At 47.5% G+C, this 21,876-nt stretch overlaps 1 protein-coding gene across 1 annotated transcript in view; it reads left to right on the forward strand.

Moving 5' to 3' along the window:
* The window catches only part of CSMD2 (CUB and Sushi multiple domains 2), a gene marked incomplete at both ends in the record, with an annotated part of 259,384 nt that overhangs the window by 185,858 nt on the left and 51,650 nt on the right, over nucleotides 1–21,876 (forward strand). The window contains 11 exons of the mRNA XM_080632482.1: nucleotides 147–334; nucleotides 5,852–6,046; nucleotides 7,023–7,139; nucleotides 9,204–9,317; nucleotides 9,457–9,552; nucleotides 11,536–11,739; nucleotides 12,497–12,621; nucleotides 15,200–15,296; nucleotides 16,268–16,372; nucleotides 19,576–19,694; nucleotides 19,787–19,856. Of these exons, the coding sequence (XP_080488608.1) occupies nucleotides 147–334; nucleotides 5,852–6,046; nucleotides 7,023–7,139; nucleotides 9,204–9,317; nucleotides 9,457–9,552; nucleotides 11,536–11,739; nucleotides 12,497–12,621; nucleotides 15,200–15,296; nucleotides 16,268–16,372; nucleotides 19,576–19,694; nucleotides 19,787–19,856 (1,430 nt within the window). The remainder of the gene's footprint in view (nucleotides 1–146; nucleotides 335–5,851; nucleotides 6,047–7,022; nucleotides 7,140–9,203; nucleotides 9,318–9,456; nucleotides 9,553–11,535; nucleotides 11,740–12,496; nucleotides 12,622–15,199; nucleotides 15,297–16,267; nucleotides 16,373–19,575; nucleotides 19,695–19,786; nucleotides 19,857–21,876) is intronic.

Genomic DNA, 21,876 nt, shown 5'->3' on the forward strand with positions numbered 1-21,876 from the left:
AATGCCCTGCACTGAGCTGAGGAGCTGTCTGGGGCAGAAGCAGTCTCTCAGCTCTATGGCTGTACCCATCAGGACCACAGTCTGTTGTTCTCCAGGGGCTGCAGTAGTACGCTCATACTTCCAGCACTTTTCCTTTGGTTTTGCAGCTTCAGTTTGGAGCCTGGCTATGATTTCCTTCATATCTATGATGGACCAGATTCACTCAGCCCCCTGATTGGAAGCTTTTACGGCTCCCAGCTTCCCGAGAGGATAGAGAGCAGCAGTAACAACCTCTTCCTCGCCTTCCGAAGTGATGCATCAGTCAGCAACACTGGATTTGTCATTGACTACACAGGTAAGAGCTGTCCTGGGGTACTCCTGGCCCTGGATGCTGCCTCAGCAAACACATGGGGCTTGACCTGCTGAATTCTCAGGTTAAACCACCTCACTGAACCAAACGAGAGCAGCTCTAGACCCTGTGGAAGCCTCTCTTCAGGCAGTAGTCCTGCAGCCTGCTTTGCCACTACCACAGCTGGCTAAGAGGCATGGGAAGGAAAATTGGGAGTTGCAGAGAAGGGCGTTCTGCAGGCTGGCAGAAGAGCCAGGGCACCAGGTAGATAAGAGCAGCATAAAAGGACTGTTGTGTGGCTGAGGATCAGTCACATGTGGCTGTATCTTTATGGGGCTTTCATTAACAGAGAAGAAAGTTATTACATCATTTTTTCTTTCTTATTAAAGAAAAATAAGGGAGCTTCCCCAGAAAACAGATATATGTGCTGTATTCTGTATTATCTTTCCTGTTCCACACAGAATTTAGATAGTTGTGTCTTTAGTGAGCAGAACATGCTGCTTCACTGCAGATTTGAGCTTTTGGAGCACTGGAGTGTGCTGAACTGTTAACTGGTTACTAGGAATGCTCCACATTGCCATGGATTTAAGATATATTTATAGTGGCAAAGGCTGCTTTGTCCAAGAAGAGGGGGTGCAGGCATACATATCCACTATGGGATCTCGGTCTCAGTTCCTGATACTGTCATTCAGGAGTGTTCCAGGTGATTGGGCGGCTGTATCTAGAGGTGAGGGTCACGGAGGTGGATGCTCAGAGCTCTTGAGTCAGTGGAGCTCTTCTGAAATCTGTCAGTTTTGCTTCACTTGAGATTCCAAAGCATCTGCATAGAAGCTCAGTAATAACTCATAAAATGAGCAGAATAGCTCACAGTGGTGTAAGCGCAGCGGCTTGGTTTTGCCTTCCTTGCTTGAGGAGGAGGTAAAACGTGTGGCTTCAGCGGTAATGATAAGAGGCAGGGGACATGGTTGGAGTTTTCCCTGGGTGCTTTTAGCTCTCTGTCAGTGGAGCAAGCTGAGAAGTGACAGACCTGGCACTGCTGCTGTGGGAAATGGAGAAAAAGGAAGGCTTTAGCAGGTACGTTCATGTTTGTGCCTAGGGTAGGTGGAAGAATGGAGGTGTTACAAACTGCAGTAGAAAATACGCTCTGAAAAGCTGGATCCGATGAGCTGGGATTATACAGAATGGAGAAAAGGATTGACTGGGGAAAAAAAACGGGGCTGGAAAGAAATGGTTCTCGCAGCCTGCTCTGGCCTTTATGGACTAGTTTGCAGTATGGGAAAAAAACATTGATGGCTTCAGCTGTACTGGATGTGTGCCACTGTGAAACATGGCTTTGCACCGTGGTGTACACTGTGAAACAGGCTGTTGAGTCTTGTTGGCCCAACTGTGTGCTGTGGGAGCAGTAATAACCCGTGATGGAGAGCTGATGGGTGGCTGCTGCTGCTGCTTTTTCTGTGTATTTGGGCAATTCTCTCTTCCCATAACCTTGTTTCCAGTCTGTGGTTCCTGCTTTTGAATTTACCTGACTAGAGGTTAAAAGCTAATGAAATGGCAGTTCCTCTCAGTTACCCTGAAAGGATGAGATTCCCTCTAGCAAAGTTAGGAAATGATAGGGCAGTGACTGTGAGCATTGCTTAAGAGTCAAGAGATTCATGTTCTTCTGCTGTCATTAGAATTCATTTTACTAAAAATTAAGTCTTCGGTTTTCTTCTTTTCCACTTTCTCTCTGGGTAGCCAGAAAGTCATTAACAAATGAAACCTCATTAGGGTGGTTGTGAGGTGCATTTTTCTCTTCTCCAGTGCTGGTCTTTTTATTAAGATACATTTTGTGTATTCATACACTGATATTGTCAGATGGAGACTGCACTTCATTAGTGATGTAAAGGGCAGGCCATTGTTTGGAGAGCTTTTCCCAAACTGTTCCCCCCCTTGTATCTCTTGTGTTGAGGACCTTTGCCATGAGCACAGAAGTGGATCAAACCCCATCAGTTGCTGCCTCCATCCGAGCAGCTCACCCTGAGGGCTGGTGCTGAGCGGGCCCCAAGGTGCACGTGGAGGTTTGGTGCTCGTGCTTGGGGCAGAGGGCAAGGAGGAGTTTCCAGGGTGGATGCTCCAAAGCGGGAGGTTTCCTCACACGTTTCAGTGCTTCCTGTTGCCGTGGTGGGCCAGAAGCGAAGAGGCGTGAAATTGAAAGCAAATGAAGCAAAACTGATTACTTTTCATCCTTCCAAAGGAATGGAAAAACCCTAAAACAAACCCCAAGCCTTATTTCAAATCCATTGTTATTTCCCCAGAACTATTTTGCCCATCCTTACCTTATAAACATACGTTCAGGATTATTTATGGGTTATTTAAGGTACAGATTCCCCACGGAAACACTGTAAAATCCAGTGCAAAGCAAGCCGTTAAAAAATACCCAGCACTGCTTGCTGTTAAAACAGTCAGAAATGGGAGATGATGCTTGATCCTAGGACAGTTTGCATTTGAAAAACAGGTCAGGCCTTTGGAAAAGGTGTTCCGTGTGGCTGGAATGAGTTGGAGCATGCTGGGCTCCTGGCCAGCTGGTGTGGAGTAGCCAAGCTGCTTGGGGTGCCCAGGCCACACCTGGACTTTAAACCCTGACATAATTTGTCCTGTCTTCAGTATTAATGTCTGTTGTGCAGGACTGTCTTCTGGACAGTTTCTTTTGGGGTTGTGTAAGGTTTAGCTCTCAATAAAGGCTTCCACATGTTCTCAGTTATGGAGTTCATGATGCACTTTGCAAACAACAGCACTCGGGTGAAGCTGTTCTCGAATGTGCAGGTGAAAGCCTGACCTCCTGGTCTAGGAGCTTATGCAGGCTTGGAGTTTTCCTTGGGAAAAGAGAGGGGAAGCACAGGGGATGCTGCTTCATGCAGACTAATGAACTAGTTCTCATGGCATTTTTGTCTTGACTCTTTTCTAAACATTTGGCAGCCTGGATCCATGTTAATTGGGACATCAGAGTAAAGTCCTTGATTTCTGAAGTGTCTGGGTGGAAATAAAATGTTAATTCTATATGGGCAAGCTGTGCTGTACTCACTTCATAGCCTCATAAATGAAAGGCTGGGGAAGCTGTGGCTTTCCCATATCCCTCTATGAGTCTTTTGCGGTCACCACGCAACCAACGACTTCTTTAAAGTTGAGCTCCTGCCTCCATTTGTACCCTACTGCTGAGGATCATTGGGGCAGCTCGTCTGCAAAGGAATGCTCAGCTGGAGACATGCGTAGGACTAGTGTCAGGATGCATCGTCCTCCGAGGTGAGTGATCTCCCTGAAGGCACAGACTTTCAAGGGATCAGAAGCAGTCAAGGATGAGGAAAACACAACAAAAGCAGTGGGGCTGTTGCTCAGCCATCAGACACCAGCCCTTTTGCAGCAGCTGGCATTGACTTGAGCATGCAGTGTCATGGTATTTCAAAGTGAATGCAGAGGCTGAGATCAAGCACATGGCTGAGACATTTGACAGCCGGGTGGGAGGCTGACTGACAAGTTGAAGTCACATCAACTTGGTAGGTGAAAGGCAGTGAGACTGTTCAAAATACCAGGAGGGGCATGAAGTGGTCAGGAGGAAGCTGTTGGGTGCAGCTTTTGTATGGAAGGGTCCGAAAGTGAATATTAGTAATTCAGAGAAATTAAGGCTTGGGGATTGAAAACATGTTTTGGACAAGCAGATGAAGCATTTACACTTGCAAATGGCTTGTGTGCTGCAGTGGCCTCTGGGCCATGCAGCTGCCCTGCTCATCTTCAGGGCTGTGGTTGACTGATGCCCAGTAGCAGTTTGTCACCTCCATGGGCTGTGATGATCAGTCTGCACTGGGTATTCCAGTGACTTGCAGTAATGGTAAAGTCTCACTTCTCCAGCTACAGCCAGTGTCTCACAAGCATGAGGGTAAATGAGGAGGGAATGTGTTCATCTGAGCTGACCAGAGGGCCAAGGGCTTTGCTTCCTGATGCTATGACTGAAACAAGCTTTCTGGTCCTGATACCTTAACTCATAGTAATCAAGATTTCTCTTCTGTGTCTAGCTGGTGTCTCAGCAGGACCTACCATCAGATCCCACACAAGAAATAGTGGATACAAGTATTTGTTGAATTCTTGTGTCTTAGAACATCAATTTTCTCCATCATGTTCTGAGTATCAGAGCTCTCTAGAGTGCTGCAGTGGTTATGCTCCTAAGCATGTGTGTGCCTCTTCCCAGGATCAGATAAATGGGAACATGTCGTTTGATTGGGGAACAGGGTTGCTTGTCCAAAGTTCATGCACCAGGACACCACTAACACAGAGGAGAGCCCAGGACTTCATGATTTAAAGTCTGATGGTACACGTATGTGATGCTCTGTGAGGGGCACTGGGGGTTGACCAGCCTCTGGCTCCAAAACAGGGAACTGGTGTTCCAGGCAAACCCAGTGGCCTCGCTGCTGCAGCTCAGGGCAGCTGTTCCTGGTGGAAACATTTCACATCCTTTTGTGCCCTCTTCACCTGGTGGCACGGCTCTTGTGTAAAGGGAACCCTAGAACTAAGCCTATTTCTCACTGCAAACAAAGACACAAAAGCAAGATCTGGAGGCTTTTTCTGTTTTCTGTTTCTCCCTCCACCCTTTCCCCAAATACTAAAGGCCCATGATTTAATGCTTAAACACATTATAATTGTTCACAGACCCACTGCTCCCAGAAAAGCCCTCATCTTTAATGAGCAATTTCCAAATGACAAAAGAGCAGGATTAATCAAAGCCTCTAATTATATTTCATGCAGAAAAAAAAAAGAAAAAAAGAGAAAAAAACCCTCAGAAGAAGGGAAGAAATACCCAAGTCCTGACAGCTCTGTAGTCTTTACTGGAATTTTCATATGTAAATGGGGTTTTTAACTCTGCAGGGCATAGTGAACAGAGAGAGAAATGTCTTCATTTTGTCTAACTGCTTGTAATCGTTTTGCCATAATTGCAGCCGCACTGCACATCTGGAGAGTCAACCAGCTAGCACATGGCACGATGTATTTCCATGGCAAGAGCAGACAGCTCCTAGATACGGGAATGATGGGTGCCAAGGAAGTAACGTGAACAGATGTGGCACATGTGAAATACGTTTCATGTTCAATTTGTGTTTCTTCGCCCTGTTTTGCAAAGTTCCTTGCAGCCTCTCCCCTGTGCAAGGAAGAGAGAGCAAGTGTAGATTGGTAAATGAAAGCTTTGCCTTGTTGATTGGGTTTTGGGTGCCAGTAACTGTCTGTGAACTGAAGCTTTCCTTCTTGGAAGTGTACTTGTGCTGGAGCTGAGCACCAGGGAAAGGCCTGGACCAGAGTCTGACCCATACAATTCCCTAGATTCAGCAGCATGAAATCTGACCTCTTCATGCTTGAAATCTAAGCTCTTCAAATGGTGCTAGTCTTTATGATACACGTGGGATGCCCAGATGAGAAAAGCCAAGAGCCGTGTCATTGACCAGAACTCTAGGGTAGCTGTATCAGACCAGTAAAGATCTCGGCCATTCCAATCCTCTCTTGCAGAGAATCCCCGGGAGTCGTGCTTTGACCCTGGCTCGATCAAGAATGGCACCCGCGTGGGTACGGACCTGAAGCTGGGATCCACCATCACCTACTACTGTGATGGTGGGTATGATATTGAAGGGGTCTCCACGCTGACATGCATAATGGGAGAGGATGGAAAACCCATGTGGAACAAACCTCGACCTACCTGTACAGGTAAAGTCCAAGGGGGAACAGTGAGTAAAGAATGATTTACCTATCTCCAAATACTTCAGCAGTTTGTCCTCATCAAAACTGTGACGTTAATTTTGCACAGAGCTGCTTGCAGAGGAACGAAGGGATTTTTTTTCTCTGTGTTCCATGATTTTTTTAACACCCAGAGTGCAGGAAGAGCTGACTTACGTGAGGTTTCCTCAACCTTCTTTTGAGAGAGACAGAAACCTGGACACAGCAGATTATGTGCATGACATTATGTGCATGGCAAATCCTGTGTCCTTAGTGCAGGGCAGGATTCAGGGAGTCACTTCAACATTTGCTTAACCTGATCCCTTCTAATCAAAGCTCTTAAGCGTGTTCTTTCCTGAGCAGGGTCAGAGATTACTGAGAAAGCAGAAAGTATTTTCTTCTTAGGGCTTTTGTGGTTGTTTTGTTTTGTTTTCTGCCTTAATGAGAAAATGGTTTCAGTGATGGATTTGCAGTCAGAGCTTAAGCTGAGAAGTGAGTCAAGAGATAGCTGTCAGTCTGTGCTGATTGGAAGGATGAGACCTCTGCCTTGAAGAGGTGCTGTCAGGGAGGACATGGTCCCCCTGGAGCCAGGCTGAGAAAGGGGAAAGCATAGGAGCCACTTCTGACAGGTCCTGAGCTTTGAGGTTGTGTGGAGAGCAGTGCAGATCACACATTCGTCTACACCATCGTACTCAGCATCTCTCAGCACTGGCATGGTCTTGCTAATGAAGTGTGAAGCAGGCATGAACTCAGCTGAGGGATAAGCTTTATTTTTCCTTAATGAGAACTTGCAGTGAGAGCTGCTATACCTGAAGCAAGGGATCGATGGTGGCTGGGGCAGGTGCCACTGCGCAGCACTGCAGGGCATGGGAGGGTGCATCTCAGAGCGGCAGGAAGAAGGCTGATGTGTCATGGATAGCTTGGGTACAGGCACGCTCGGGAATCTCTTCTTGCCTTTCTCTTCCAGCACCCTGTGGTGGTCAGTACACAGGCTCGGATGGCGTCGTCCTCTCTCCAAATTATCCCCAGAACTACACCAGTGGCCAAGTCTGCTTGTACTTCGTCGTCGTGCCAAAGGACTACGGTACTGGGCTTTGACCACTGTTCTGCTCTTGTGCAACTCGCTTGTTTGGTTGGGTTTTAATGAAGTGGTAGAATAAGCACATCTGTAAATGGAGATAAGGGAGATTGGAAAATAGCAAGTAGCACTGTTGGATGCTGTTTATTCTTTGTTGTAGTCAGCAGGGATAATGGGAATTTTCTGAATTAAAAAATCTATCAGAAAACCCCACAGACAACAAACCCACAGATAGCAAACCCACACATAGCAAACCCACCATCTTGTGCTTCTCCTTCCAGTTCCTGCACCATATCCAGTCATAGAGTTCAGCGAAAACCAATTCATGGTAGTTAATGCTGGCAGCACTCAGAGGACCTCTGAGAGTACAAAATGTGTTTACCATAAGCACACACTAATCACGGTGCTAAAGAATCTGTGCAAGGCCGCACGTGTAAGTGTAGCTCTGTGGGTGTGCAGCTAAGTTTTGGATTTATATAGTATGTAAATTCCATTCTAAACCCAGATCCAAACAAAAGCCAGCTCCATTTACATGGACTCTCATTCTTACAGGCTCCAGTGCTGTGTCATTCAGCTGGTCAGAGCTGAAATACAAGAGTGATCGATGTTCTGTAAGCCTTTGAGGCAGCTAGCTGGATATTAATATTGGTTAACATATTTTCTTGTTTGAAGGGAATTTAAAGTTCTTAAAAGCACTTGCACTGACAGCTCTGGCAGGTGAAGGTCTCTAAATTCTCGTATTTGATCCTGCTGCTCAGTGCACTGTATTGATCTCATCAGTCCCTGTGGTGTTTTCAGTTGTTTGTGATTTCCTTTGCTACGATAGCAAGGTGTGAAATGAGGATACCGTGTTCAGACATCGGTTATGAACTCCTTTCACTCGAATTCCCTTCTGCCTGCATGCATCCAGGTTCCATTCCTCAAGCTAAGTGATGAAATACTACACTGCTCTCACACCTAACCTGTTTTACTATACCTGATCTTGATACTGTCTTAAGAAACATGATAGCTAGAAGGATAGACAGTCTTGATCTGCAAGTTTGACATTTGCCTGCAGAGGGATGAGAGCTAAATTAGCTTCTCTTTTCCACCTGCTACCTTTCAATAGCTTCATTAAAAGCAAGCAGGAAAACCATCAGTAGTGAATGTTACGCATTTCCCATGCCCGTCACTTTTTGGGTTCTGTGTACAGCAGGCATCAGGGTGTGCCATCATCCCTTGTTCAGTGTTTCCAACGTCAGCGCTGTGCTGGAAACCTGAATGTGCAGGAAGCAAATGGTGGATGATGAATTTCACAGCAAGAGACCTCTCGGGTTGGGAATCTGCAACTGGGCACTTAAAACTTGAAAATGCAAAGCTAGGAGAGGAGAGAGCAAATCTTCCAGGTGCAGATTTGGGAGGAAATAAACTTGGTATATTCTGAAAAATAAATAGGTAAAGTCTCCTTGCTCCAGCTAAAAAGTGCTTTAATCCTCTCATCATTTTCTCCCTTTCGTAAGCTCTGCCTGCTCCTGGGTGCATTTACAGCATGTGCAGTAAGACCCAGAGCAGGGCTCCCTCCTTAGCAGTCTCTGGACAGGCTTAGGACTCACTGGTAATGAAACTGAGTGTCCTCCTTCCCTAGCAGCCATCCTCCCTGATTAGAGAGCTTCAATCTAGACATTTAAGTTCTTCAGGACAGGGATTATTTTATTTATGTTTTGTGCAATGCGTAATCCAATGGGGGCCAGCTTCATGACAGAGGTTCAATACAAATAATGAATAATAATTAGCAGTTAGTGAAATTATATACCTTGTGTTATGTAGGCAGACAAATGGAATGATTCACAGAAGAATCCCTTTTGGCCTATGAATCAGTGTTAAAGCATACTGGCAAGTGAACATGGGGGAGGCTGGTTGCTGCTTCTGTTATGCCTACTTTGTGGATAAATAAAGGGCTCCCGTCTTCCAGGGCTGTCAGTCAGGCCCTTCTTATCTGTGCCAAGCTCCTGAAATAAAAGCAGCTGAAGTGCCTCAGCTCCAGGCCTTGGCTGCATGGGCACGGCCGTGATCCTGACCCTCTCTTCACAGTGGTCTTTGGGCAGTTTGCCTTCTTCCAGACTGCGCTCAACGATGTCATTGAAGTCCATGACGGCCCCAACCAGCACTCCCGGCTGCTCAGCTCCCTCTCAGGCTCTCATACAGGTAGGGAACGTGTCCCCTGCTGCTACTGGGAAAAGCAGGCTAAAAACACAGGCTGCCATTTAACACCTTGCTCTGTGAAAGCCTTGTGTGTAGCTAATGCTGTAATCTCTGTCTTTCCTGTTTTATCTCTCCTCATTAGGTGAATCGTTACCATTAGCTACCACCAACCAGATTCTCATCAAATTCAGTTCCAAGGGTCAGTCTACAGCCAAAGGTTTTCATTTTGTCTACCAAGGTGAGTACAGTTGTTCTGGAGATGTCCTCACACTGGTCAAAGATACAGTGATATCTTGAAGCATCCTGGACTGCTTTCGATGTCTGTGGGTCCTTGCACACATTGTGTCTGAGCGGGAAGTATTGGAGATGAAGATTATTGAGGCTGTCTGGCTGCTGTAGGTATTTTGTATTCAGACGTTCTGTTTTCACTCTGCCTCAACCCTCGCACGTCACAGGGTTGGTAGCAGGAGTATCTCGTTGAATCCATGCCCTGAGTACACAGTGAGTTTTTGAGACTTAGACGCCAGCAATCTTTCCCAGTGGTGTTTTAGCACATTGCTCAGTGTAAGCAGCTGAACACTTGTCTAGCAAATCCTTCCTCTGGCATGTCATAGGCTTAGCCCTCCTGCTGTCAAACTTTTGCCCCCTTGATCCTTCTCAGTAACAGCTTGCATGGCATTGAACAAGTCCCACTTAGAGATTTGAAAGTAGTAAATAGAAAGTGATGCACAGAGTAGTGGGAAAACAGAAGAGCTTTCTCACCCACACGCTCTGTACTGCTATCTGTGGTTCAGCCCAGCTTCTGCACCCACATTACTGTAAAGTGGGGACAGGCAGCAGGGGCAGCCTGTGCCTTCTCCGGAAGCAAAGTGAAGGATGGTTTGGGATTTAGTGTCCAGAGATAAGTTCCCTTGAATTTCTGCCTAATTACTGTAAAACAACTGTAGTTCTGATAGTAATCTTTAAGTAGATTTCAGCAAAGCAAAGGTTTTGATGAAATCAGTAAAGATTACCTCCACCCTTCTGCATGGTAATTATGAGGTACATAGTCTGCAGTGATTACTGCAGGGAAAGCAGGAGAAAAAGGAAGAGCCAGCCCTGGTTCAGATCTGCCTGGCCAGGCTCTGATGCTGGTTACTCTCATTTTTACACAAATGAGGAGTTTTCTCTCCCAAAATCCTCACCCATCCAGTGATGCGCAGCAGGACAAGCTCCCCCAGGGTGAAGGAATTGGAAGCCCAAAGCAGCCCTAGCTGGAGAGCGGAGCTGCAGGGTCAGGCACGATTTTTCCCATGGTCTGGAAAGAGGCCAAGCACGCCCAAACGACTGAGCTGGGGTTACCTGAGCAGGGGACAGATCCATAACTGTTTTGGCCATCTTGGATCTGCTTCTTCACAAGTGGCTCCCTGATCTGTGCGATGCCTTTGACACAGTGGGTTTGACATTCATCTCTGAGTCAAATTAAAATCAGGGAATACGGCTAATGTGCTCATCATCTCCATGTTTTTTCCCTCTCAGCAACTCAGGCATTAAACACTAGTAAATTGTAAAGCAAGAGAAGAAGATGAATTAATTTCTTAGCAATAGACATTTCTTTGACTCGTTTTTCAGATGTCAGATGCTCCGTTTCTTTCTTTGACTGTAGTTTGCAGAATTGAACAGGAGTGCAGGCAATTTCAGCAGCTCGTGATGCAGCATCACAGCTTAAATTCCCCTTTTCTTGCTTTTACCTTTCTCATCATGAAAGAGATTGTTTGAAATTGATGTCCGTTACAGGTGTGAAGCTGAGTGAGCTGAGGAGCCTGAAGGGTTTTCTGCTGAGGCTCTAGCATTACATGGCAAACCAGCTTTTAGGAAAGTCAGTGCTGAATGCCTCGGTTTCCCTATTTAGAAGCGACCTTTCGGATGTGATTGTAGGTTTCCAGAAGACCGTCTCATCTGAGAAAGCATGCATGGTTCTGTAATGTTCTGGCTGCTTTTATTTCAAGTATCACTTGAGTTGACAAAAGTTTGGGTGAAATGATGCTCTTTTCTTCTCAGTGGTCATGGTTGGATTCCACATCCCTGTGGGTTCAGGTAGAATCAGGTTGCTGGGTTGTTAGCGGGTGTTTAATTTTGGCACTTAGTATTACCAGAACGTTTGCTCTAACTGGTTCTTTGGTTTTCTCTCTGCTTTGCCACATCACACCTGCCTGCTGCTCCCTCCCGCCTGCCTCACCAGCGGTGCCCCGCACCAGTGCCACCCAGTGCAGCTCCGTGCCGGAGCCGCGCTACGGCCGCCGCCTGGGCAGCGACTTCGCGGTGGGCGCGGTGGTGCGGTTCGAGTGCAGCGCTGGCTACGCGCTCCAGGGCTCCCGCAGCATCCAGTGCCTCACCATGCCTGGTGCGCTGGCACAGTGGAACGTTTCCGTACCCACCTGTGTGGGTAGGTATCCTTGGGATCTGGGGCTTCTTCTGTGGGCTTCAGCCTGGAGAAGAGAAGGCTCCTGAAGGCGAAACCTTAGAGCAGCTCCAGTGCCTGAAGGGGCTGCAGGAAACCTGGAGAGGGGCTTGGGACAAGGGCCTGTAGGGACAGGCCAAGGGGAATGGCTTTAACCTGCCAGAGGGGAGACTGAGATGAGCTCTTAGGCAGAAGCTCTTCCCTGTGAGGGTGCTGAGGCGCTGGCACAGGGTGCCCAGAGAAGCTGTGGCTGCCCCATCCCTGGCAGTGTTCAAGGCCAGGTTGGACACAGGGGCTTGGAGCAAGCTGCTCTAGCGCAAGGTGTCCCTGTCCATGGCAAGCGTTGGAACTGGGTGAGCTTTAAGGTCCCTGTGTACGAACAAGGGCAGTTAACCCCAAATGTCAGGGCAGGGACCTTTTAATCTAATATTCGTTGTGAGATCTGGGACAGCATCTGGAATCAAACAGATCTGTCTGAAAGCTGCTTTCACCTGCTTTGAAGGAGAGCAGCTCCCAAAGAACCAGTCTCATGGGCTGATGAACACAGTGTTCTCCACAGCTAAGGACCACATGCTGCTGGTGTTAGAAGTTGTGTGAAAGAGTTACTAAAAATGCAAATCTTGCCCTTAAATCATGATCCAGCTCTGCTTGCTTTTTTGTCTGTGGACAGATGTTTTAAAGAGAATGGTTTTAGCGTAAAGCCAAGTCCTTCCTCTTCCAAATGGTCCTTTGCTTATTGCAGTGCCGTGTGGTGGGAATTTGACTGAGCGCAAAGGAACCATTCTGTCCCCTGGCTTCCCGGAGCCGTACCTGAACAGCCTCAACTGCGTGTGGAAGATAACAGTCCCCGAAGGAGCAGGGATACAGGTACGGGGTCAGCAGCCGTCACTGCAGCATGGGCTGGAGAGGAGAACACACAGTATCTGGTGCACCTAAAGAGGCCACGTGTGATGAAGTTACTGCTCCTCACAGGAAAAAGATCAGTTGAACGTGCAATCAGACATTCATTTACACTGTGAGTGCCAAAAGTGGGAAATATTTCAATGGATTTTTGCCTCCTGGAGGCACTCTCTGTGGGAGATGCACTGGAGCTATGGCTGTTCTGGTGTAACAAAATAATTGTGGTATTTTGGGCATATATCTCTATACCACTTAATTATGCAATGTTGAAAGCAATGTAAGCTACACCAAGGCAGAGTTGCTTGCTCAGAGTGCCTGCGTGGATTTGTTATGCCAGCAGAGTTGCAGCAGTATGATTATACAATTACTGCTTTGCTGTTCGTTGTCTCCAGGTAAATGAGCTCTCTCTTCAGGTCTTTTTGTGGTCCTTATCGTTCCTTTGCAGAAAGCGTTCTGCAAGAAGATGCTGAGAATTAAGCCCAACATCAGAGACCAAACCTGAGATAAAGTCCCCATTCAGCACATACATGCCTTGTCCTCACAGAAAGCATCTCAGCCTGTGTTATGCTGATGTTGGTTGACACACAGGAGATGGACTCTGTAATGGGTTCATTAACTCCACAGGCCTCATTATCAGAGGGTTTCTTTCTTCTTTACACCACTTTGCAAGGGTTGTTCATTAGGTGCTTTTATTTCTCTATCATGGATTCAGCAAATGGATTTGTAGGTGGGTTCCTCCCTCTGCAGCACTCACAGCTGCTGGCATGCAGCAGTTGTGTTTCTCTCAGTGGTTTTGTTGAAACATCTCTTCTGCCTTGCTGGATTACCACTCTGCTCTGCCAGATGGGGAATCTCACCTGGTGCCACCATCATCACTCCTGAACAAAGCCTGAACTTAGGTCTGGGATGGGCAAAACTGGTCCAGCAGCACTGGAGGCTTCACAGTGAAGCAGCTTGAAGCAGCTTTGAGCCCTTGCCGGGCTTTTGCCATGTCCAGTCCAGCAAATTCTGCTCTCTTCTTTGCTTTTGAAGCCATTTAAAATAGAATTTTCAAAAGCCTCTCTGCTCACCATCAATACTTTCCTGTTCATCTGAAATTTTAGCTATTCTGAGAACCAACAGGAGAATCCCTTGAGCTCAGCCAAACCTTGGACTGGTTGAGGCAGTTTGCAAGGTTCTCGGGACTCCTGGGATCAGGGGTGATAATTCACTTAATTTTTAAAGGGATGTAAATAGGTGCCTGTGTTCTGCACTGCTGTGTTCTGAATGATGCCCTGGCTGCCACTTAGCCTGCGGGTCTGTGTGATGAGGGACTCGCCACCCCTCAGATCTGCCCTGAGACGTGGGCCAGTCGCAATCACAGCATCTTCTGACCCTGGGGCTTCCACTGGAAGTCTTCTTTGGGGGAAGAAGGCATGGAAAAAGGGATTGACTCCCAGGAAATGAAACAGCCATAGAGAAGCCCTGTGCAGGAGCTGTGAGCTGGGGAGCAGCCCAGAGGCAGGGCGATGGCCACCATGGAGCTGGACCCACTGCATAACCCACCCCACTGCCATCAGCTCTGCTTCCCAGTTACCCGCATTTGTGTGCAACATTCTCAGGTATTAGATACTAATTTAAGCATCAGTTTACCCTCATTTTGTACAACAATTAAAGGTTAAACAACTGTAAATCAGAGGAGGAGGTGAAATTAAAGCTTTCTTGGTAGCGGCAAGTTACTAGCAGGAGTTTTATGTAATGAGTGTACAAGCCAGCACTTCTGCCATGAATTATGCATCCCTGTAGCAAACCTTCCTGAGTGAATTAATTTATATACATGGCAGTAAATAGATGCAGATCCCTTGTGAATCCACGTGTCAGACTGGAATTAGGACCTTAAAAATGTTTATTCCTTTGAGTTGTGGGGGGGGAGGAGAATAAATAATTTAGGAAATGTAAGAGCAAACAAAATGCACAATCTCAGTCCACGTTCTCTTACAGTGATGTAAATCACAATAGGGGTGTCATTATGAGTTATACAGGGGGAAAGGTATTGACTTGGTCAGTGTGATCAGTAATGGCTCTGGGGAGGTCACTGCAATTTCAGCTAAATGAACTCCACTTATTTGGTGGGGGGCAGGGGGAAAAACTTCGCAGGAACTTTATAGCCTGCTTTATTATTCAGAAGAAACCAAGGAGGAAAAAGGTTAAAATGGCAGAAGTAATGGAGTTGAGGGGTTTTATTATGTGTTTAAATATGTATTTTTTCTTTGCTGTTTAGCAGGGCAAATGCAAGAGGGACATTTGGAGTGCAGGAGTGAACACAGGGTGCGAGCACTGCAGGAAAATAGGGAGTGGGGGACACAGAATGATCAGAGGTCAGGGTGTGAGCGTGTGTGTTTGTGAGTGTGTGCATACACATGCATGTACGTGTGTGTGCAGTCAAGGTTTGCAGGGCACTGAGCTCTCTTCAGTTGAAACTCAATGATATTAAGGTCCTTTCCAACCCCATCTATTCTGTGATTCTAAGATTGCATTTGTACTGTTTTGTCTTTCTTCTCTTTAGATCCAGGTGATCAGTTTTGTAACGGAGCAGAACTGGGATTCCCTGGAAGTGTTTGATGGAGGAGATAACACAGCCACCATGCTGGGAAGTTTCTCTGGTACGTGGTCAGCATCACGTTTGGGGAAGCCCATCAGTGCATGCTTAATTCCTATTCACATCAGCTGGACTGCAGCACGTCCCTAAAATTAAGCGTATGCTTAAGTGCTTCAGAAACTTGGAGTAGATTTAAGCATGTGCTTAAAGAGAATCTCATGTCTTGTTGAGTTGGGAATTTGGCTGCTGGCTTCCTGCAGAAGATGTTGATAAAGCCTTGAACACAAAACCCATGGGTTAGATTTGGGGTTTTTTCAGACACCCAGGAGTACTTCCACAGCCTGCAGTGGGAGTTCCCACAGCACCACTGGGTTGGTGGGGACAGCTCAGACCTCTGCGCTTGGCCAGGTCAGTGATTGAAGAGCTAAAACCAGCCTTTGCTTTGCCCAGCAGTGGGGACGGTGGCTTTCAGCAAAGCAGGGATGAGCAAGCAGCCCAACAGCATTATAAAACATTCAAATAGCAGAGCTGCTTGCAAGCTGATGGCCCTGGTTCTTGCTTATTTAATGAGCTGTGTGTGCTACAAGTCCTTTGTGGTTGGTGAGGAGAAAGGTCACGCACAAAGACTACCAGGCTCTGCTCCCATTGCTTGTGTTTGGGATAGAACTGCCTTGACCTGATGCTGCAACAGCTTCCAGGGACTGAGGTGGGGGAAGGACTCAGGACCTCACAGGCGACCTGTGCTCCACCCACACTGTTCTCATCACTGGTTCCCTTCTCAATGCTTTTCATCTGTCTCGTCTGTAAGTGGTGAAACTTCACATGATGAAATTCAGCAGCAGACTTGGAAAAGGCCATCGCAGAGAAGCCTTGGGTATTTCTCAATTGGCCTCATTAGAACCTGATGAAAACCAAGAGAGCTTGTTAAGTTAAAGGACTTTCTGTTCCCAGCCTCTTCTGCAGCTAGTCTCCAAGGACATGGAGGAGGAAAAAGGAATCCTCTTCAGTATCTCTGTGCACCTCTTGTTTTTCCAGGAACTACAGTGCCTGCGCTGCTGAACAGCACTTCAAACCAGCTCTATCTGCATTTCTATTCGGATATCAGTGTCTCCGCTGCTGGCTTTCACCTGGAATACAAAAGTAAGAGCAATTCAGCCTTGATCTTGCAGTTCCTCTGAGTGATGGAGAAATGGTTATGGAGCCATTGCCTTGTAGAAGTGGAAGCTGTTTAGTGGGAAAGGGGTGGTGAGCTTTAAGGCCCATGATTACATGCTTCCCTGCTCTGGAGTTGCAGAGAGGGAGTGAGCATTAAATCGAGAATCAAACAGACACAGTAGAGGAGATGGGGAGTCATGGAGTGACCCTTATCCTGCTGCTGATGCACTTTGAGGCACCTGTTTGCTTTCTGTGGTGTAGGGCAGGAGAGCTGTGGAGGACGAAGTATGAAAAATTCATGGGGAGTTACCCTGTTCAACACAGCGCTGTAATCTGTGCTCAGAAAGTGCCTGAAATGCTGCTTGCCAGAGGCTGGGGGGACTGCCTGCTCTTTGCATTCAGTATCAGTCATTGCTGGACACAGCATGCAGAGCTAGACAGATCTTCATATGATAATGCCAGCTGGAAGGGACCTCAGAGGTCATCTCATTGAGCATCCTGCTGAAAGCAGGGTCAGATATGAGATAAAATGAGATTACTCACTTTACACATCTTTATGCAGTCTGTGCTTGGAAAAACTCCAAGGATGGAGATTGCAAAACACTGGGCAGCCTTTCATCACTGGGTGAGTGCTGCAGCCCCCGGCCATCCTGCTGCTCTTCTGTTGGACTTGGTCTGCTTTATCACTGCTTTTCTTATGCTGTAGGGCACAAAACTTGGTCCAGTATTTGAGGTGCTGTCTAATGAGTGTTGGGTAGAGGAGGGGGTAACTCCTCCATCTGCTTGCTGTGCTCCTGTCCATACAACCAAGGACACCGTAGGCTGAGGCTGGCTTAGATGGCATGAGCTAGATGGGAAGCTTTGAGATCAGGCTCCCAGGAGGGAGGCACTGACAGCTTTCCTCCCCTCTGTTGTGCTGGACAGTTTAGTGGGTTCATCCGTATGGATTATGCTGACACCCTGACAGAATGGCAGCACTTTGCAGGTCTCTGCAGTGTTGCACTCAGTTCCTGGGTGCCTGGACCTGAGAGCATCAGTTACATATGATGATATCCAGAGACTGTATTTAAAAAAAGAACTCAACAGTGGAAAGAGTAGAACTGGAAGACGAGGCAGAGAGTCTCTTGGGAGGGTGCTGCAGGGTTGGATAAGGATGCCAAAAATGCATTCTCCCCCATGTCTGTGCTTTGATTCCTGCTATTGGAGCAGATGCCAATTCAGGAAAGGTGTGCTACAGCCAGGCTGCAGTGGGCCGCAGTGATTGGTGGCTGCTATCTCACCAGTGGTTCTGTACCAAGGGCTTGAATTATTCACACACAATGCAGCAACAGCAGCCCCGACAGCTCAGCAGCGGGAGCAGAGTGGGAGCTCTGGGCTCTCTTTAGGGCATCTAAACTGGATATTTAGCTGGCACTCAGGAGAGCAAGCAGGCTTGTGTGTTTGTGGCGTGCTGAAGATGCAGGTGTGGTGGAGCAGGAGCCAGGCTGGTCCCTGGGCAGCCTTAAGGGGCTGGTTGATGCGTGGTGATGCTCTAGCTCTGCTCCTCTGCTCATAGCAGTGATGGTGAGGTGATGAGAGATGTGCTGGGGATGCTGTCTCCGTTTACACATCTTCCTTGAGGCAATGCAAACATAACTGTTCTTGCTGGACACTGTCTGATACTTGGTTCTGATCTTACATCTCGTGTTTGTCTCTGAAGCCAACCAATGTCCTGTTTATTTTTGCCCAAGGCAGCGAAGAGACTTGGAAGTTCTGTAAAACTTCCACAGCAGTGGCGCAGCTCTTGGCCTGCAGAGGCTGTGTGCTCAGGGAGGGCCAGCTGGCACAGAGCTTCCCAGGTCCTCCTGGGTTTGCAGATTGAGACCCCACATGTTAGTGCTAAAGGACCCAACCAGCAAGACTGGAGAGAGGAAGTGTGCCCCAGATCGCTTTCTGAGAGCTGCAGAAATGGATGTTGGTTGAGAAATTCTCTTGCTGTGACAGTTTCTTCTCCATTTCTGTTTCAATCAATAAGGTCTTTGAGGATCATATCACCTCGTTGCAGCAATCGTGTTCGGGTTTGTCATGAGGTCTGGGATTATCAGGCTTATTCGGTTTCTTTGCTGAGGAAGTGAACAGTGTTGCTTTTCAGGGCAGCTGGGAAGGATGTATTCTTTTGTTTTGCTTGTACAATTGGAATTTCACAGCTCTGAGCCTCAGGTTTTGCCTTTGTTCAGTTAAAGGTGCTGCAAGGAAGTTTTGAGACATGAGCTGAGCCGCTTCCCTTGTTCCTTCACTGAATTCCTCAAGCAAAGCTCTTATCTCTACATGCTCAAAAGCCAAAGCAGAGCAAGAACAATTTAGGACTGAGTAAAACTCGGTGCCTGCTGATCTGAATAGGACATTACTTAAAGCTATTTTCTCTCTTGTCTCTCTGGAGGTCAAGCAGCACAGCCATGTATGGGGAGGGACTACATGTTTTCTTGCTGGAAGCCTGCCTTGGGTTTCTGGAGGAGAATCCACGTCTCTTCTCGTTTCTTCTTTTCATCTGCTTTCAGCTGAGCCTGCAGACCGGGGAGTTTCAGCAAAGCTGTAGCCCTTACAGTGATGCAGGTTATCTGTTAGTGGCAGCTGCTGGTGCAGAGCATGAGGGAGGTGCCTGCAGACTCCGGCTCTTCCTTTCATCTCTCCTTGGAAGGCCGGGGTGTGTAGATGAGAGCACGTCCCCAGCACATGACAGCGGCTGTCGCTAATTGGGTTGCAGCGGGATGTTCCCGGTTGTGAATGTGGCTCAGGTCTGAAAATGGGAAATGGGCTGAGTGAAGCTCCTGCAGGCAGTTCCACAGGCACCTCAAGGACCAGCCATGCTTACTGCTGCTTGTAGCTCGTGGTGAATTCAGTCTGTAATTGAGATCAGGAAGAATAGGGCTGTAGAATGAAACCGTGCTGCTTCTGCCCAGAAAGGGACAAATTATATACAGCAGGGCCTACTTATGCACTTGATACTGCAAGCAAGGGACAGCAGATAGGTCCCTCTTGCATCCTTTCCAGTCTTCTATCAGTTGCTGCCATAACCAAGGTGCATACGGCATAGGATGGATATGGACCTTGGATGGGGAGGGCTCATGGTGAGTGCTGTGATTCATGAGCCATTGAGAATGAGCCGGTCTTTGCTTTGTAGGGCACTCATCTGCCTCTTGCTTTCACAGCCGTCGGTCTGTCCAGCTGCCCGGAGCCCCCTGTCCCTGGGAATGGGCTGAAGATCGGGGAGCGCTATTTAGTGAACGACGTCGTCTCTTTCCAGTGTGAACCGGGCTACGCGCTGCAGGTACCGCACGTTCCCAACAGAAGGGGATGGCAGCAAATACCTGGAATGCAGGGAGACCCTCCAAATGCTGAGCTTGTTTTCCTCTCCTCCAGGGCCACTCTCACATCTCCTGCATGCCGGGCACTGTCCGCCGCTGGAATTACCCACCGCCGCTTTGCATCGGTAGGACCCTTGTTCTTTCATATCTAGCAGGTATTTATAGTGCTTTTCTTAGAAACAAAGGGAAAGGTCTGAGATAGAGAAATGTAGATTTGTTCTGGAAAAACCTTGCAGTTGCTGATGTCCACCGTGAAGGAAGGGAGCCCTTGGAGAAGAGGCACAGGGTGAAGGGAACCTGCTGGGCTTTGTTTGATTCTTTTCAGTATTTTGCTTTTAGACAATCTAGATGTTTAATATTCATATTGCGCATTTTACAGCTCTAAGAGAGACATTTATGCATTTAATAGCTTTAGTTAACAGTTATTTCAGGCTCCCGCTGTTCTAGCTTACATCATTTTGCTTTAAAGTAATTATAAGAGCTAACAGTTCTTTTATCTGATGATCTGCGGACCAGGAATAAATACAGAGACATTTAGAGCAGAATGACTGAGCTAAAGGACCCATACCCGTGGGAGCTGCTCTGAAAGAAATCAGAAGCTCAGTATTAGAAGTGGGAGATCCCAGCATGGAGGAGGATCCCCATGTTAGCTGATGACTGGCTGAGCAACTACACGATTCAGGTTTTCTTTTAATCAGTTCAGTAGGATTTCATGTGCTTGAGCTGTGCCTGCTGGGTACTGTCCCAGTGTAAACACTAGCACGGTTTAGTTCAGATGTCTTGTTCTGGGTGGCAATAGCCAAGTGCAGTGATACAAACACCCAGCCCCCCATCTGCTCATACCCCTCAGCTTGCATCAGGCTTGACTTGAGAGAGGTCATCCAACACTGGGTGACCAACAAAGGGGTCAACAAGAAACCTGGAGAGGGGCTTTGGACAAGGGCCTGTAGGGACAGGCCAAGGGGAATGGCTTGAACCTGCCAGAGGGGAGACTGAGATGAGCTCTTAGGCAGAAGCTCTTCCCTGTGAGGGTGCTGAGGCGCTGGCACAGGGTGCCCAGAGAAGCTGTGGCTGCCCCATCCCTGGCAGTGTTCAAGGCCAGGTTGGACACAGGGGCTTGGAGCAAGCTGCTCCAGTGGAAGGTGTCCCTGGCCGTGGCAGGGGTTGGAGCTGGATGAGCTCTAAGGTCTCTTCCAACCCAAACCTATCTGTGATTCTGTGAACTTCAGGGGGGCATAAACACATCTCTGCAGCCAAGTGAAGACCGTCATGAGCGACCATCATCTTTGGGCAAGTGCAGCACCCAGTGCTAATAGTTTGGGGCTCATTGTCCTGCACTAATCATGCACTGATCTGTCTAAATAGTGTCCAGAGCATGGCTGGCTCCTGGCCACATGGTTGTTCTGCTCAGAGGACAGCCTGCTTCCCTGGCAACATGTGCTGCTTTTCTTTTGGTCCACTTCATCCAGATGCTTGACTTCTAAATCATTTAGAAGTAGTTCTATTAAAGAGCCATTAAAAGGAAAAAGAAAGAGAAATCTTCTGGGAGAAACCTTGTTAGTAGCAAGTACACACATAATGAGATATCGGAAAAAAAGGGAATCTGTGCCTTCCCTGTAAGAACGTGTTAGGAGTACACCTGGGTGTATTTGGCTGGATGGTGTTACCATAACAAGGTAGAGGTCATCCAGATAAGCATGAGAAGATGCTGTCTGTGTTTAAATTTCATATGAAGCCTTTTGTAGACATATTTTGTGCTGTCATCTGTGGATTGCTTCTTGGTAGGGAATTTATTTCAGCCAGTGTGCAAACACTGTTCTATATTTACCAGTAATTACCCAGAGATTGACAAGTATAGCAGTCAAGGTAGATCGGTTAACAAGAAAAAGAAGCAGCAGTAACTGGAGTCAAAGTAAGATCAGTCTGTTTCTTCACAGTCGGGTTTTTTTGGGGTTAAAAATTCACACCAGTGCTGTGTGCATGCTGTGCACTGTTACAGTGGCTGTGGACAGAAAGGAGCGTCCATCTTTTCTCCTGCAGCTCACATCTCTCCCACTGTGATTGTCAAAACTGGATCTCCGGGCTCAGGCTTTCATCTCCAGAGGGCAGGAGAAAGGCGCATGCATCAGTAATGTGGCCATGCAC

The sequence above is a fragment of the Psittacula echo genome, assembly GCF_963264785.1.
Source record: "Psittacula echo genome assembly, chromosome: 21".
NCBI lineage: Eukaryota > Metazoa > Chordata > Aves > Psittaciformes > Psittacidae > Psittacula > Psittacula echo.